Source organism: Brachyhypopomus gauderio, chromosome 2 (assembly GCF_052324685.1).
Source record: "Brachyhypopomus gauderio isolate BG-103 chromosome 2, BGAUD_0.2, whole genome shotgun sequence".
NCBI classification, from domain to species: Eukaryota; Metazoa; Chordata; class Actinopteri; order Gymnotiformes; family Hypopomidae; genus Brachyhypopomus; species Brachyhypopomus gauderio.
In genome coordinates, this window is record NC_135212.1 from 6547278 (window position 1) to 6564968 (window position 17691).

General features: G+C 50.2%; 1 protein-coding gene across 4 annotated transcripts in view; it reads right to left on the reverse strand.

Annotated features, from left to right (window-relative positions):
- The window catches only part of itpr2 (inositol 1,4,5-trisphosphate receptor, type 2), a 59387-nt gene that overhangs the window by 8586 nt on the left and 33110 nt on the right, over positions 1-17691 (reverse strand). For 2 of the 4 annotated variants that reach the window (XM_076984765.1, XM_076984754.1), the window contains exons 38-53: positions 12440-12542; positions 9942-10129; positions 9598-9778; positions 8346-8581; positions 7230-7430; positions 7001-7111; positions 6009-6104; positions 5596-5715; positions 4387-4497; positions 3975-4167; positions 3701-3826; positions 3367-3545; positions 2709-2873; positions 2312-2495; positions 1377-1454; positions 1-103 (exon numbers count right to left, since the gene is read on the reverse strand). The exon at positions 1-103 is cut by the window's left edge and continues 31 nt beyond it. In XM_076984765.1, coding sequence (XP_076840880.1) covers positions 1-103; positions 1377-1454; positions 2312-2495; positions 2709-2873; positions 3367-3545; positions 3701-3826; positions 3975-4167; positions 4387-4497; positions 5596-5715; positions 6009-6104; positions 7001-7111; positions 7230-7430; positions 8346-8581; positions 9598-9778; positions 9942-10129; positions 12440-12542 — 2375 coding nt within the window. The remainder of the gene's footprint in view (positions 104-1376; positions 1455-2311; positions 2496-2708; positions 2874-3366; positions 3546-3700; positions 3827-3974; positions 4168-4386; positions 4498-5595; positions 5716-6008; positions 6105-7000; positions 7112-7229; positions 7431-8345; positions 8582-9597; positions 9779-9941; positions 10130-12439; positions 12543-17691) is intronic. The other 2 variants (XM_076984761.1, XM_076984748.1) reach the window with 1 other exon arrangement.

Genomic DNA, 17691 nt, shown 5'->3' on the forward strand with positions numbered 1-17691 from the left:
ATGCCACCACCATTACGGAGTCCGTGGTTGAGGACCGTTATGATGCACATGAGCAGAGTGTCACACACATGCTCCGCACTGTCCTCCTCTTCCTCCATATTGCCTAGGGAGTACACACACACACACATATACACACACACGCACGCACACACACACACACACACACACACGCACACACACACGCACACACACACGCACACACACACGCACAAAACATTTTTTGAAGTTCCTCACAGTGTACTGATCACCGTGGAGACGTTGCGATTCACAGACTACCACCTTCCAGCCTCCTTCTGTACATACTGTGTTTATAAAAGCAGATAAATACCAACAACACAGAGAAAATGACCTCTGAAAAAGGTTAGAGCAGGAAAAAAGTTGAATGAGAAGAAAAGTCAGAGAAAGTCACAAAAAATGTTAGTATGAGACAGAATGGAGGGAGAGAGAGAGACACGTGTGGACACCCAGAGGCACAGGTGATCTACAGAGATTCACAGTACCTCGCAACAAAGAATCACATGAGTCACACACACACATACACAGAAAGCGAGAGAGAGAGAGAGAGAGAGAGAGAGAGAGAGAGAGAGAAAGCGAGAGAGAAAGCGAGAGAGAGAGAGAGAAAGAGAGGGGTCATTGCCTTGGCAACCAGGCAGACTGTTTTGACTACATAACCTTTTGGACAGAAGGCAGACCCTCACTCACAACCTCAAAAAACATGGATGGACAGACAGATCAGCAGACACACCCCACCCACACACACACACACACACACACACACACACACACACACACACACACACACACACACACAAATTTGGGAACCAATTGATAATGCCCTCCAATGATAATGGGCGGGGGCGTGGCCCTGATCCAGAGGAAGTTGGCTACACTGGCCTGTGTCTTTTATGATCAGTCACGCACAGACTCCAGGATCCATACCGCACAACACTAAGCCATCAATGGCTTACCAGCCAATCATTATGCTTGGTTCTGATGTGGACATGTAGTCTAAAGAACCTTGGTTATCCAGTACCGGCTCTGGTAGTCCATGGAGACATTTGGTGTGTTTTTACCTGTTGACCTACATTTATCTCAAGAGTTTGTTCTTGGGGGATGAGGGTGAAGGGGTCAGTACAGACAGGTCAGTAAGAGAGGTCAGCACAGACAGGCAGAGCTTCACCATCAACATGCTGTGCTGTTTGTCTTCTAATGGGAGCGAATTGGGGCAAAATTCAGGCTGCTGCTCGCCCTAATAAACACTCCCCCATGATACCCTCTCAAATCTAACATGACTGAATCTCTCCTCCAGTGAGCCACTCTAGCTTAGCCACCCTGGGAAGGGGGGGGCGCTCGGTGCACAGGAGGAGCAGGCTTACCGTAGTGGGAGGGGGCAGGGGGACACCGCTCCATCTCACAGGTCAGCGTCGCTGGGGCTCCACGCATCTTCACCCTCTCTGACAGACCAGCCAGAAAGAAAACCGAGTTAAAACCCAAGTGGAGCGTCCTCTCCCACACCGCCCCACACCGCCCCACACCGCCCCACACCGCCCGGCCTGACCGGCTCCACGTGAGGGAGCTTAAAGAAGGGCCGGGGCCCAGAGTGCCCCCCCGCGGGCCGCGCGTTTGTAGCCGGGGCAGGAGGGCGGGCGGCCGTGCTGTGCTGCTGCCCTCTGCCATGTTCTCTGGTTCTCGACTTCTCGTGGGATGAGGAAGCGTGAGCTGACACACCTCATCCAGTTAAGCCCGTTTGATCTGTTCTGTTCACGTGGGCATGACTGCGGAGGAAAGAGGATGTTCTGGATCATGTGCAGCCGTGTGTGTCTGGGTGTGTGTGTGGGGGTGTGTGTGTGTGTGCGCGTGTGTGTGCGAGTGCTCTTCATGTGCCCGATGGTAGGGCAGAACGAATGGGATTACGTAAGGGAGTGTGACCACTGCTGGGTTATACACCAGGTGAACATGTGTTAACAGGTCACACACACACACACACACACACACACACACACACACACACACACACACACACACACACACACACACCCCTCACTAAATAGGCATGGCACGTGGGGAGTTATCAGGAAAACAGCACATGATTCACACACACACAGAGGAGTGTGTACGCGGTACATCGTACACTTTCTGCTTTGCTTCCACCAAAACAAGTAATCCAGTAAAGACCTTCCAGAACACACAACCCCCTCCAAGAAATTAATTATTCCAGTATCATCCAATACTCTATTACAATATTAAAGTGTGTTCCATAAGGCCCCCCCCCCCCCCCCCCCCCCCTAGTGGTCTGCAGGGCGGAGCATACCCAGTGCGGGGGAGGGATCCACCTCCATCAGGAAGTCTTTTTTAAAAAAGAGGAAGCCCACGATGGAGAAGAGGTAGACGAGGATGATGGCCAGCACGGCAGTGAGGAAGATGGAGCGCCCGTTCTTCGTCACACTCCGCATCACGTTCAGCAGGGTCTCCTCCCTGCGTACCAAATCGAACAGCTACAAAGGGGGGGGGGGGGGGGGGAGAGAGAACCAGACAAGAAGAGTCTGTAAGCAAACGTGAGCGCCTGGGACATGACTGTAAATGAAAACGGGCGTGTATCATCTGGGGAAACTGCTTCGCATTAGCATATTCTAGCTGAGATCCTGAGACGGGTCCCAGAGAGAAGCGGCACCGTGTGGGGGTTCTGGTCCCGGTGGGTCTCCGTTTACCAGGATGCTGTAGAAGAACTCGTGCACGAAGAGGCCGAGCATGCAGACGATGACGTAGGCGACGTGCAGGAGGAAGAAGACGTCCATGACCAGGGCCTTATAGCCCCGAGTAAACGTACCCTGGTTCCCCACGAAACTCACCAAGAAGATGATTTTATTCAGCAGCTGAGAGAAAAGAGCAAAAGATGTGTCCAAACACAAACAAATAACTGAATAAACAATAATAATAACAATGAATAAACATGCACCCAGGGGTTTGCCAAGTCACTTGAATCAGCAGCACCTTGACCAATCACATTGGGAATCATTAACATGTGGCAGGCCTGTCAAACACCTGTGCAAGCAGGAGGTTCCAGCCGGAGACATGGGGTACACACGCACACACACACACACACACAGACACGCACACAGACACATACACAGTAACGTACACATGTTCATATACTGGAGAGGATGCATATCTAAACTGGGACCAGCAATGGCCTGAAAGCGAAAGCCAACAAGACTGAGAGGAACTGCAGGAACACGTCTCTGGACCTTCAGGCTGTGTCTCACATCTCTTCTGTTGGAGATCTACGGTTTGGAGGAGCTTCTGGAACACTAGCAAGCAGGCCCTGGCGCACCCTGGCACACAGCGTGAGAAGGTAGGAGGTCTTACGTTGGCAGCCCCCAGCAGCCACAGGGAGGTGCTCAGGCCCACGGTGTAGATGGAGCGGAGGATCATGGACATCAGGAAGGCTTGGATACCCCCTCGTCTGGGCAGGACCAAGAGCAGGGCAGTGCTGATGGCCACCGCCACCCAGAGCAGTACCGACAGGATGGGGGGCAGGACACCTGCTGGACACGCAGAGATGAGCATCACACTCTGGCCTAACCAAGGAACCACCAAAACAACATTAAAGAAACCAGAAGAGCCTTTTTCATTGGACTACAACAGCACAGCTAGCACACGTGGCGTGCGTGAGCAGGCGGGGCCAAAAAGGAAGCACTACCTTCATAGCCATCGTCCTTGAACGGGTAAAAGAGGGCTACGGTCAGGTTGAGCAGCACTGCCAGGTTGAAGGAGATACTGCCCCACAGAGAAATATGCTTCGAGATCCAGAACAGAGCCACGTTATCTACACACACACACGCACACGCACGCACACGCACACGCACAACAACATAAACAAAAGTAATTAATTAGTACATACTGTGTTTATAAAAGTATAAAGGTCGTAATGGAATGGTTTAAGAATGGTTTTTCTTGTATTCAACAAAACATACTTCTCATTTTCCTCTGCCACCACATCTCGTTGTAGAGGTCGTCGAACTGCTGGAAGAAGTGATTGACCTTGCTGCCCTGGTCATCGCGCTCCGTGGTGGTGAACACACGCACTTTAGATTCTTCAGTCAGGAACTCACAGATATTGGGCACAGGAAACACAATCTGCTCCATAGTGCGGTCATGGCGAACAATCTGTGATGTCATGCAGATGGAGGATCAGTGCCAACCAATCACGTAACATTAAACTGAGGGACAGTTCATTGCGTTTGGATCTGATCTCAGAACAGTCATTAGCAGTTCTAAGGAGGCTCAAAGTCTGAAGAGGCCAAATGTAGTAAGATAAGTCTGAGAAAGGACTATCGGTTTATCTAGGAGAAGAAAGATGGTGGCCATGATGATGTGTGTGTATACCTCTATCTGAGCAGTGTGTTTGGCGTAGTATCTGAGCGAGTCCTCTCCTTCGACATCGGTATCTGTTTTGGGCTTCAGAGACTGCTGCAGTGACTTTTTGTGCCGTGCCAACTGAAAAACCACACACATACACACACACACACACACACACACACACACACACACACACACACTTCTAATACTTCTAACAGGATTGATAAGACTCACTGCAGCATTGTATTAATACACAAATCCGTTGCCTTTTTAAAGACCGACCTTCAAGTGCTGTGACTCTACAGTGCTGTGACCCAACCCAAGGGCTACAATGGGTTACTACAAGGGTTACTACGCAGTATTATTGCAGCAAAGATCAGGGTCAGGAACAGCCAATCACTAAAGCACAGAATCGAACGAGCACATGCAGAAAGACAAACATTCTGTCTTCAGGGACTGCAGGGCTCAGGACATCTGGGCTCTTTCCAGTCTAAAGGTTTGGGCCCTCAAACGTGTCTCTGTGGTTTGTACACATGTCTACAGAGTCGCACAGTGCTTGTTTACATTTACGGCTTGTACTTTTGTGCATTTATCCAGACTGACTTGGAACATCGCAGGGATTCAAAATATGAAGAGCAGTCTGTTGCTCTGGGTGTGTCAGCGGATCAGAGCGTGACGCTACCTCCGACTGTGCGTGCGCCACACGTCTGGGACGGCACACGCAGCGCAGAGGCCCAGGTCTCTGGGGTCACGTTTGCTTGTTTGTCACGTGGGGAGCCGCGTTGGAGAACGCGTGTGAGAAGCACAGGCGGGCGGCTCTGCTGTAGACGGCTCTGCTGACAGCATTGTTCGACAAAAGGTCGTGACCCCACCTGACCCCGTTACACTGAACTCCAGCAGAACACAATCATTTTCTGTGCACATTTGTGTGTGGGTGCGCACGCGCGAGAGTGTAAAACATGAAACCGTACAGGGAACAGGGAGCTGGAGCAGTGCTGGGTTTTAATGAAGACTGCTAAATCGCTGGGACAGAAATAGCCTGTCTGACACAGGGCTCAGTAGTAGCACCAGGCAGACGTGAAGATGGAGCTGGCTGCCGTCTTCCTGCACCAGCGCATCCGAACAACAGCGATCCACAGCCAGATAATCAGGAAAAACTCAGAGCTCAGCACTGCACTCAGCAAACGAGCTCACCTGAGGGAGCGTGTTGATGACAGCCTTTAAGGCCCCGCCTACCTGATGTGCCAGGATGTAGATATTGTGGCCAACATCTTTAGGACTGATGGGCTCTCCTGAAGCCTCTGAATCACTCTCGGTCTCGATTCCTTGTTCATAAGCGTCCTTAATCACATTAATCTATGTATACACACACAAACACACACACAAAATAATTCCAGGGGTTCCACCTGAAGAACGCCCACCCCCGTGTGTGTCGTAGGAGGGCATGTGGTGTGTGTGTGTGTGTGTGTATATGTTCACAGCAGAAGGAGGTATGTGTGGGTTGTATGTGTGTGCATGTTCACACAGTGGTAGGGGGCTGTGTGTGTGTGTGGTGTTCACACAGTGGTAGGGGGGGTATGTGTGGGTTGTATGTGTGTGCATGTTCACACAGTGGTAGGGGGCTATGTGTGTGTGTTCCACAGCCTCACCAGCTCACTGGGTCTCATCTTGTCCAGGATATTCTCCGCGTTCTCACCGTCACGGCAACTCTCCATGATGGCCAGCAGGACCTTGGAGGCGTTATTCTGGTCACACACACACACACACACACACACACACACACACACACACACACACACACACACACACACACACACACACACACACACACACACACACACACACACACACACACACACACACACACACACACACACACACACACACACACACACACACACACTTCAGCACCTGAGACGGAGGTTTGCAGAGCTGCCCTAGCAACCATTTCACCTGTGGGCAACGTAGTGAGGGCCACAAAAACCTATCTACACATACATAAAGAGATCCATGCATGCAGGTAGAGTAGGGCTTAGCCTCAAGAGTACGGAGATCATGGAGGTGTGGAGATGTGCAGGAGATGAATGAATGAATGAATGAATGTTTCAATTTATATAGCGCCTTATCTAGATACCCAAGGCGCTTTACAATTGTTAACACAGCTACATTACAGACAACCAATCACACACCGGTGAGAAGCGGCAGCCAATTGCGCACAGCGTACTCTCTACCGGGATCCACAGCCCCCTGGGGGACTGAATGGGGTGCAGGAAGGGGAGAGAGGACAGACCCTAGTGGCAGAGCACCATCCACCACTGGGCACACAAGCACACACACACTCAGACAACAACTTGTTTTTATTGAACAGAGAGAGACACAGACACACACTCAGGGAGAGACACAGACTTAGGGAGAATTTGTCTGGGACTGCCAATTTACCTAACCTCCATGTTTTTGGACTGTGGAAGGAAACTGGAGATCCCGGAGGAAACCCACGCAGACACAGGGAGAACATGGAAACTCCACTCAGAAAGGGACTTGAACCCAAGACCCCAGTGCTGAGAGGCAAACGTGCTAACCACCAAGCCACCATGCTGAGATGTGGTCTAGGAGGTGTGGTGAGGTACTCTGGACTAGATACCTTCAGTTCCAACACGAGATCCATCCGGTTCTTTCCCAGTGGCTCAATGGGGTTGATTATGAGAGCGATGACGATGTCGATGCCGTTGGACTCGTGCTTGGCTATGCACGACTGAGGAGAGAGAAGAAACCCTTCATCACAGTGCAAAAGGGGCCAAGAGGCGGGGCCAGGAGGTGGGGCCAGGAGGCGGGGCCAGGTGAGTAGGCGGGCTTCAGAGGGTCTGGGCTACCTGGTTCTCATGACAGGGGCCCTGGCAGTACTCTGTGAGGGTCTCCAGCGTCTGTCCCACCAGGTCCACGTTCCTCTCGTTGATGTAGAGCCCCAGCAGACCAAGGCCACCAGAAGTGCTGCCACAGATACAGTCGAGGAACTGCAGCGTCTCGCACACCAGGTTGTAGTTGGTCTTGTTGTTCTGGTCCCGCAGGAAGTTCTGCAACGGACGAACACGGTCCGACATTAGAGCTCTCACACACCGGGCCGTAATCACCCCTGAATGAACTCTACTAGAACTGCAACACTGCAGCCCCCAGCATGAACCGTATTCTCATCTCAATTCTTCTCGCCTACTCAGGTGTTACCGAGTCGGAGAGCCTTCACAGATGTGTTTCTCAGCACTGCCTTTAGGGCACTCCAGACAGTCAACTGGCAACACAAGCGTGCTCAGACATGAAGAAGCCAACACCTGGTGCAGGTGAACTGGGAGCTGGGCAAACACCTGGTGCAGGTGAACTGGGAGCTGGGCAAACACCTGGTGCAGGTGAACTGGGAGCTGGGCAAACACCTGGTGCAGGTGAACTGGGAGCTGGGCAAACACCTGGTGCAGGTGAACTGGGAGCTGGGCAAACACCTGGTGCAGGTAAACTGGGAGCTGGGCAAACACCCGGTGCAGGTGAACTGGGAGCTGGACAAACACCTGGTGCAGGTAAACTGGGAGCTGGGCAAACACCTGGTGCAGGTGAACTGGGAGCTGGACAAACACCTGGTGCAGGTAAACTGGGAGCTGGACAAACACCCGGTGCAGGTGAACTGGGAGCTGGACAAACACCCGGTGCAGGTAAACTGGGCGCTGGGCAAACACCCGGTGCAGGTGAACTGGGCGCTGGGCAAACACCCGGTGCAGGTGAACTGGGAGCTGGACAAACACCCGGTGCAGGTGAACTGGGAGCTGGACAAACACCTGGTGCAGGTGAACTGGGAGCTGGACAAACACCTGGTGCAGGTGAACTGGGAGCTGGACTGTCTGCAGGATCCTCTGGGCTGAGAAATGATGCTCTGCAGCAGTACAGTGTACTGGTGGCTGTGGGCGCACAGGTGTGTGTGAGTGTGTGTGTGACTGACGTCGTACCTGCAGGTAGCGGTTGTGGTTCTCGCACAGCAGCTGTAGGAAGCGCAGGATGGGCTTCATGATGGTGATGGCGGGACTCATCTGCACCTCCTCCGCCTCGTCCTCCAGCTCGTCCCCTCCGTGCTCCTGGTCGGGGTCGCCCTCCTTGCGGTAGGCGTTGTAGGCCTTGGAGGTGGCGGAGGAGGCGTCCTTCAGCTGCCCCCGCATCTCCTCCTTCAGGTGCAGGGAGTCCCGGCCTGCGCGCAGAGAGCCCGTCACACCCCTCAGCACACGTCTCGCAAAAGTGTCGCATAAGAATTCTAACTATGGAAAGGTCAGGTGAAACGCAGACTGCAGAGAACAGCGTGAGACGAACTCTCAACAAGACTGACCTTTCCCCCCCTCCCCCAACAACACATTTCACAGTTGGAAAAACCTGACGGATGCAATGTGGTCTAGTTGGACTGTGCTCGTTCTGGGGAGAGATCCCTCCACCCTGGACTACGGCAGGAGGTCTGATCAGAGGTATGACACAGGTTCTACTGAACCTGAGGAGGGCTTCATTCACACGCGGGCGTTCACACAGGTCCTTCACAGGGAGAGCTTGTGAACTTGGCACTTAAGTCATCATCTAAATTAGTCTTAAAAGCGCCCTTTTTAGTAAAGACATTATTTATGGTTTTGTTTAAGGGCTTTTAAGATCGTATGATGATTCCACGGTATATATGATTTACTTTTAACAAATTGCAATCTTTCCGTAATCTTGAACTACTCATGGTTCAGGGCACAAACTGTGTGGTCTGAATTGATCACATGACACCGTGTCACTGACTGAATGTGCATTACACTGGACACAACACTAAGTCCATAAGACTCTTCCCAGGAATCAGGCCACATGAACCAATCAGCTGGCCGTGTAAAGGCAGCGGTCAGCAGAGGTCAGCACTGCTCTGAGGGTTACAGGAGTCAAACAAGGTTTTGCCCCCCCCCCCCCCCCCGTCGAGTATATTTATGTGAACTGGTAGGGAAGCACAGAATTGTAAAAGTGTTGAGAAGTGATTAGAAGACAGGGGTGTGTGTGAGATACCATGTGTGTGCATGAGTGTATGTATGCGTGCTTGATGGTTGTGTTCACGTGTGCTTGTGTGTATGCACATTCATATGTGAACATGTGTGTGTATGTGTGTGTTTGGATGCAGTGGGCGGTGCTCCACATTTTTTTAGGTGTGTGTGTGTGTGTGTGTGTGTGTGGAGGCAGTGGGGGCTGCTCCACCTTTCTTAAGCCTGAAAGTGGAAACTTCTCCCTCCTCCTCCCGTTTCCGGCTGCCGACGTCGAACATGTTGACGGAGACGGTGGAGCGGATCTCCTTCTGTGCCAGCTGCATGTGGTCGTAGAAAACCTTGAAGAACATCTCAGACTTCTTCTGCTTGTGCAGCTGATGGTAGAAAGAGTTCTGTAGGGGAGAGAGAGCGCAGGTGGGCGGAATGGGAGGCATAACAACCCATAAATTCATGAAATGCAGCGTCCGCGAGGGATGTCTGCGGCATTTGTCTAAGCAGCCTGTGTGTATGTGTGTGTGTGTGTGTATGTATATCTATGTATGTGGGGGTGCGTACCTGTATCTGTGTGTTTCCACCCCGCAGCAGTGCAATACCCAGTAAGATGCTTTCTTCAAACACACGGTCATTCTTGGTGTTGACGATGAGATCGATGACTAACTCGGATGCTCCCACGCTATCCAACAGACACTGTATATCCCCCAGAGTCGTGCCAGGCTTGTCAGAGTCCTGCCCTGGAGAACCGACTGAATGAGCGCACACACACACACACACACACACACACACACACACACACACAGTTTGCTATTACAATCTTGGTGGAACATTATCATTTTTGTGAAAACCACAGCTGTATAATTCTATGCCTGAATTGAACTTGGCTTTCTTTTTTCGTTTGTTTTCTAAATGCATGCCCACATCCATTTTGCATATCAGAATAAACTGCACTGACTTTAATGGACTGTTAAAGGCATTTAACATTAAATAACCTGAACCTTCAGTACCCTCAGTTCACAATCTTGTAGGATCCATGTTCAGTACATCTAAAGAGATAAACAAGTGCATGGGCATGCTGACACACCAACCACACACACACACACACACACACACACACACACACACACACACACACACACACACACACACACACACACACACACACACACACACACACACACACACACACACACACACACACACACACACACACACACACACTTCAATCTGAGTAATTCCTTGGGATTTCCAGTGTGATGAGCTTATTCCTGGAGCCCTCCCCAGCAACACACCACATGAACATTCAGGTGCATCCTGTTCCTCATCCCTCCCTGCACGGTGGCTTCAGAAACACCCCTGCAGGTGAGTCACTTATTACTCAAGGAGAGGAGAATGTGGCGGATCTGGCCCACTGATCTCTGCTTTAACCACCCAGCCATGAGCCTGACAGCCCCACTCTCCAAACACATGGACGATTACAGCACATTACATAACTCACTGATGCACAAACCCCCTCAACACCCCTTACACACACACACACACACACACACACACACACACACACACACACACACACACACACGTATCTCATTATTGTATAGATTCAAACACACACACACGGGGAGGGAAGCGTGCACATGCAGACACACACAACAGTAACTCATTGTACAAAGACAGCACATGCACATAAACATCCCAATGTACACACCCACCAGAGAGAGCAGGAGTATAGAGAAAAGAACGCAGAGAGACTAGCAGATGAGATTCTCTCTCTTTCTCACACACACACACACACACACACACACACACACCTTATGTTCCCTCTCTCAGTGAAAACACCATCTCATCGTTGAATGGTTACATACACATGTGCACACACACCCCAACACACACACACAACAGTAACTCATTGCACAGAGCCAAAACACACATGCACCCACACACACAGACCAGCCACTCTTACATTAAGCGTGATTTGCAGGGTCCATGTCTGCCTGTGTGAGTGTTTCTGCAGCTACCGTCAAAGATGACTGACCTCTCAGACAGAGAGCTTACACTAAGCACCCAATCAGTACTGACAAATATATCGTTTGTTAACGGTGATCACAATAAAAGGAAGCAAGCTGCAAAATCGCTCTGAGAAATAAAACATTAGGTTGTGCTGGAATTATGGAGGAGTCTCAGGTTTCATTTCAAAAATTAATTTGTCAAAATGGAGGTCAATCTTTATCCAAATCCCAGTATAGGTTTAACTTACTGCAAGGCATATGGTAATCCCAATATGTTAATTTGTTCATATAAATTATGTAAAATGTACAGGAAACTTTACACGTGCTTCCTGGCTCTGGAGCACTAACGAGCCCTCTACTTCCTGACCTGGGAAGAACAATGTGCAGCTGGGAGCTCACGTGACACGAGGGTGGCTTTGGGCACGTGCGTCATGGTCATGAGCGTAGTTTAGAGTATGGGTGTCATGGTCATGAGTGTAGTTTAGAGCACGTGTGTCACGATCATGACTCATGAGTGTAGTTTAGAGCACACCTGTCATGGTCATGACTGCAGCTTTGAGCACACGTGTCATGGTCATGACTGCAGCTTTGAGCGCACGTGTCATGGTCATGAGTGCAGCTTTGAGCGCACGTGTCATGGTCATGAGTGCAGTTTAGAGCACACGTGTCATGGTCATGAGTGTAGTTTAGAGCACACGTGTCATGGTCATGAGTGTAGTTTAGAGCACAGGTGTCATGGCCATGAGTGTAGTTTAGAGTACATGTGTCATGGCCATGAGTGTAGTTTAGAGTACGTGTGTCATGGTCATGAAGGTAGTGTAGAGCACGTTTGTCATGGTCATGAAGGTAGTGTAGAGCACGTGTGTCATGGTCATGACTGCAGCTTTGAGCACGTGTGTCATGGTCATGACTGTAGCTTTGAGCATGCGTGTCATAACCTCATGACACGTGTGCTCAAAGCTGCATTCATGGCCATCTTACAGCACATGTGATGTTTATACTGGTGAGTGTGCATTTGAAGGGAAGTCTGGAGCTCACGAGGGTCTCTACCTCCAGGGGAGCAAACTCCTCCACTGCCGTAGTCCAGAGCCTTGGGGTGTGGTCGCTGTGTACCGAAGTAGTGTGTCAGAAGCGTCTTCCTCAGTGCAGTGCCCTACGACGGACAGAGACAGCACAAGAAAATGAACGAGAGACGAGGCTCTTAAAGCAGCTGAAAGCACTGATGTTCTGTGCAGTTAATTTAGCAATTCTTGCCAAATTCTGCCAAACTTAGCCACTGAATGAGTGCACCCTGTGCCTTAAGCCCCGCCCTCTACCCAAACCTTTCTTCATAGTCCCGCCCCCCCAACACCGATATGCGTTGCGTTTAGCTAGGCATGCTCCGTATGCTGTTTTTACATGCAAAATAGCTGAACAGCAGGGTGGAGCCTCACTGTAGAGATGTCTTATGATTGGTTAATAAAGCTAAACCATGTTACAATTTTTGATTTCTGATTAGAGAGCCCTGAACAGTCTATTTGTTTTTGTAACTTTACAATTTTTATTAAGTGATCTCCATCTGAATATGACAGTTAAGCCAAAGTATCTCACTGCAGTTTTAACATGGTTGGAAATAGAAAATATGATACCAATACAATGCAATACAGTATAATACGACACAACACTAAAAGAATGAGGTACAATACCAATATGCTACATACGATACCGTGCCAACACAAAATGAGGCGATACCAATACAATATTTTCTGGTTCTTAAGGGAAAAACTGTTAACTTTCCGAACTATATAAATAAAATGAGAAGAATTCAAATGGAGACTGAGGAAAAAAAAATGTATAGGACCCTATACATCTCAACAAAAATGAACTCAAGCAGGGAGCACCTGACCACGGCTGGCAGTACCATAGCAACAGGTCTGAACAGTCTTGTAAAAAAGTGATTTCAGCTTTTGATTTTTAATACATTTTTGAAACTCTCAAAAAAAAAACATTAGTGGGAATTGTACATATTATACAAGTGTATATTAATGCGTAAATATGGCAATTATATCCATTCAACACAAAGCGTTGCAGATTTGATTTTGAATGGTTATAATTGTATCCATTGGGCACTGAATACATTCACTATCCAGTGTGTGTGAGTATTTGTATACACATATGCACACACGCGTGTATAGAATGGTTAGAGTGTTGTGGGGTCATGGGGTCATGGGGTTGTGTTACTGAGCCGGAAGCAAGGGCTGGGTACATGGACTGACTCCGCCCCCTGTGCCTGGAGCCCCTCACACAGTGTGTTACTACAGAGACACGTATTTTACATATATGTTGTTCTGAGAGAAGTGGGTGCAGGGTAGCAGATTCTCAGAGCAGCACGTGTCCAAGCTGCATGATACATGGTTGTGTTACAGTTTCCTCCTGCATGGGCCCCAGACTGCAGAGTGAAACCAACTACATATACAGTGCTATATTTTGTATAAAGGACTGTTTACATATTTTACACAATAGCGTGTCTTATGCAACTCATATAAACTGTAATTGGTCCAGTTATGTACCATGTACAGCAAGAGGAGAGGATGAGGAGGAGACAAGAGTGCAGGTAGAGGCGTGGCCGGTGTAAGAGGCGTGGCCGGTGTAAGAGGCGTGGCCGGTGTAAGAGGCGTGAGGATGGTGGAGAGAGTGTGTTAGTGGGAGTCAGACAGAGACAGAAACGGGTCAGGGAAAGTGAGAGAGAGATTGGGGGGGGGGGGGGGGGGGCGATTGAGAGGGGGGGTGTTATGTAACAGGCAGTGTCGTGCTGGGAGAGCACAAGGACAGCAGGTGGAACAAGGGTGGAGCCAATTACCCCCGCAGCCCCTTCTTCAGTCTCTCTACTTCTCCCTCTCTCCCTCCCTGTATCCCTCTACCATCTCTCTCTCTCCCCAGTCATCCTCTCTCTCTCTCTCTCTCTCTCTCCCTCCCTGTCTCCCTCTACCATCTCTCTCTCTCCCTCCCTGTATCCCTCTACCATCTCTCTCTCTCCCCAGTCATCCTCTCTCTCTCTCTCTCTCTCTCTCTCTCTACACGTCATTCTCTCTCTCCCCCGTCCACGTCATCCTCTCTCTCTCTCTCTCTGCGTCATCCTCCTATCTCTCTCTCCTCCCCTCCCTCTCCTCCCTCTCTCGTGTCCTGCAGGTCTGTGTTAGTGGATGGTGGGAGAGATATGCTCCTGGCTGTGGTTGCGTTGCTGGTGGCAACTGTGGCGTGTCTGGCCGGTGGCCCCTCTGAGGAGCCGTCTACACTCAGCCAGCCAGAGAGTTTGGGTAAGGAACCGGGGGTGGGGTTGGGGGCGGGGCCAGCTAGACAGACTTAACCCCCTTCCAGACCCCCTTACTCAGTGTGTTACTATGGAGACATAGCATGGGCACCTGATGGCCCTTCCTGGGCCTCTGAACCATTCAGTCTGGTCCTTCCAAACACTGATCGCGCACACACACACACACACACACACACACACACACACACACACACACACACACACACACACACACACACACACACACACACAGTCTCTCACTCTTAAACACACTCACAACACCCCCACCCCAAAGGAGCTGAATTGCATACAGAAGAACAGAACTCAGATTCTCGTCTGCCAGTCTCTCTTTCTCTCTCACACAGTCTCGTGTTCTCCAGTGAGCACATGCAACTTATGTTCCCTCTCTCAGTGAACACGTCTCATCAGCAGTCAGCCCAGATACACGTCTGCTTTCAGTGTCTGGAAGAGTCCAGCAAGCACTAACACACACACACACAAACTCACACATGGGTGCACGCGTGTACACACACACACACACACACACACACACACACACACACACACACACACACACACATATATGCATACAGAGCAGGTCAATTCTCCTTTAAGCACTCTAGGTTAAATACTTGCTTAAAACATCCCTTCCATCTTTTACTCTGGACTCCTGATTACTGTGGATGACAGGCTCAGACTGCAGTAGCTTTTCTCTGTTCCTAGCTCAATGCCCTAATGGGGGAAATCTGGTTAAAGTGCCCCCCCACCCCACCATGATTCTCCCTCACAGGTTCCTGCAAAAGACAAGAAGACCTGAGAGACAGAGAGAAAAACAGATAGATAGAGATAGAGATAGAGATAGAGAGAGAGAGAGAGAGAGGAGAGAGAGAGAGAGAGAGAGAGAGAGAGAGAGAGAGAGAGAGAGAGGGACAGGTAGGTGTGCCAGCCTGACTCATCTGTCTGGTTCTGCACAGAGGAAAAACTCCATTCAGGTGAAGTAAGGACAAAGAGAGAGAGAGAGGTGTGGGGAGAAAGAGAGAGGGAAGGAGAGAGAGAGAGGGGGAGGGAGAGAGAAGGAGGGAGGGAGAGAGAGAGAGGGAGGGAGGGAGGGAGGGAGAGAGGAGAGGGAGGCATTTTAAAATGTGCGTAGGCACGCCACACTGCGGCTGGCCTGGCCAAACCCGGGATGTTCTACCAGTGAGCCTCAGACAGCCCCCACCCACTCTCCACCCTCTCTGCAGACACCTGAGAGGTACACACTCCAGAGAGGGTGGGGGGGGAGTAGAAACGGGGGTGAAACAGCACCTTTAACCACCCTCCACCCCCACACCTCCAACTCATACACTTCATAATACACAGAGAAGCCACCGAGTGGGAGAAAAGGCCCACCATCTGCTCCACTGCCCTAGACGCAGAGAACCTGGAGGTGGTTTGAAAGCACTAGATGGCCTCGTCCGACATTCTGCAGGGAAGCGTCGTCAGTGCTGACCGTTCTCCACACTACACCACTTATGCCAACACAGAAATGACCAGCAGCAGCCCACACTACTCACGGAGCCGGAGTCTCCGCCAAATATTCCTGCATCATGAACTTATGAGCCAATAAGTTGACCAGCGCATGTGGATCTAATGAAAGTGCCTCCCTGCGAGGGAGAATTCTTTGGCCAAAGGAACACTGAGATTCTGTAGAAGCTCCCTGGAGCCTGAAGGACAACAGCAAAGCAGCTGTGGCCAGTTACAGCGCTCCCGTGTGGCCAGGTACAGCGCTGACGTGTGGCCATGTAGTGAGGGATTATTACACCTAATATCTGATTGGCCTGTCTAGGCATGAACACGACAGTTGCACATCACCACATCAGTGGCATCACTACTTATATAACATGTCGCACGTGCAGGAGAGAGTCAGACACGGGTGGGGGGGGGGGGGGGGGGGGGGGCTGTGAGAGAGAGGGTGGGGGCAATGAGAGAGTGAGAGAGCGAGAGAGCGAGAGCGAGACAAGAGAGTTGTCTACAAGTCTATCTCTATATATTAATTCACTCTCCAGCTCTGATGGTAAAGGCTGAGGTCCTTCGCTGTGCTGTGACAACTGTCCACATTGTCTAGTCGCATGGCTGCTCTCCTATTGGCTGCCCACCCTATCCTGATCTCCTATTGGCCAGGCAGGTGGACAGGTGTTCTCCCAAATGGTGCCGGTAGCAGCAAAACTAATGAGGCTTGAGAGTAAATGTGTGTGCATGTTGTTTTTTTCCCCAACTGTTCTAGGATTAGTAGCAGTGGTGTTTGAGCATTCGTTTCTGCAGCCACAGCTAGCCTGTGATCCAGGTTCAGAGTGTGTTCGAGGTTCAGAGTGCGTTCGAGAGAGGCACAGAACATCTCTGTGAGAACTGGTGATTCAACCAGCCAACCTTCTAACACTATGAACTGCTATTGTAAATGAAAAAAGCTTCACATATAAACTTAGCTTGCTTTCCAATGCATACACAACTACATACAAGTGCAGACTAAAAACTGTGATAGATTCTACATTAAGCTAAACCTCCACTACCTTACCCAACCCTACCTTTACCTTAACATACCCTACCCTACCTTTACCATAACATACCCTACCCTACCTTTACCATAACATACCCTACCCTACCTTTACCATAACATACCCTACCCTACCTTTACCATAACATACCCTACCCTACCTTTACCATAACATACCCTACCCTACCTTTACCATAACATACCCTATCCTACCTTTACCATAACATACCCTACCCTACCTTTACCATAACATACCCTACCCTACCTTTACCTTACCCAACCTTTACCATACTGTACCCTACCCTCACATACCCTACCCTACCTTTACCATAACATACCCTACCCTACCTTTACTATACCGTACCCTACCCTACCTTTACCATAACATACCCTACCCTACCTTTACCTTACCCAACCTTTACCATACCGTACCCTACCCTCACATACCCTAACCTACCTTTACCATAACATACCCTACCCTAC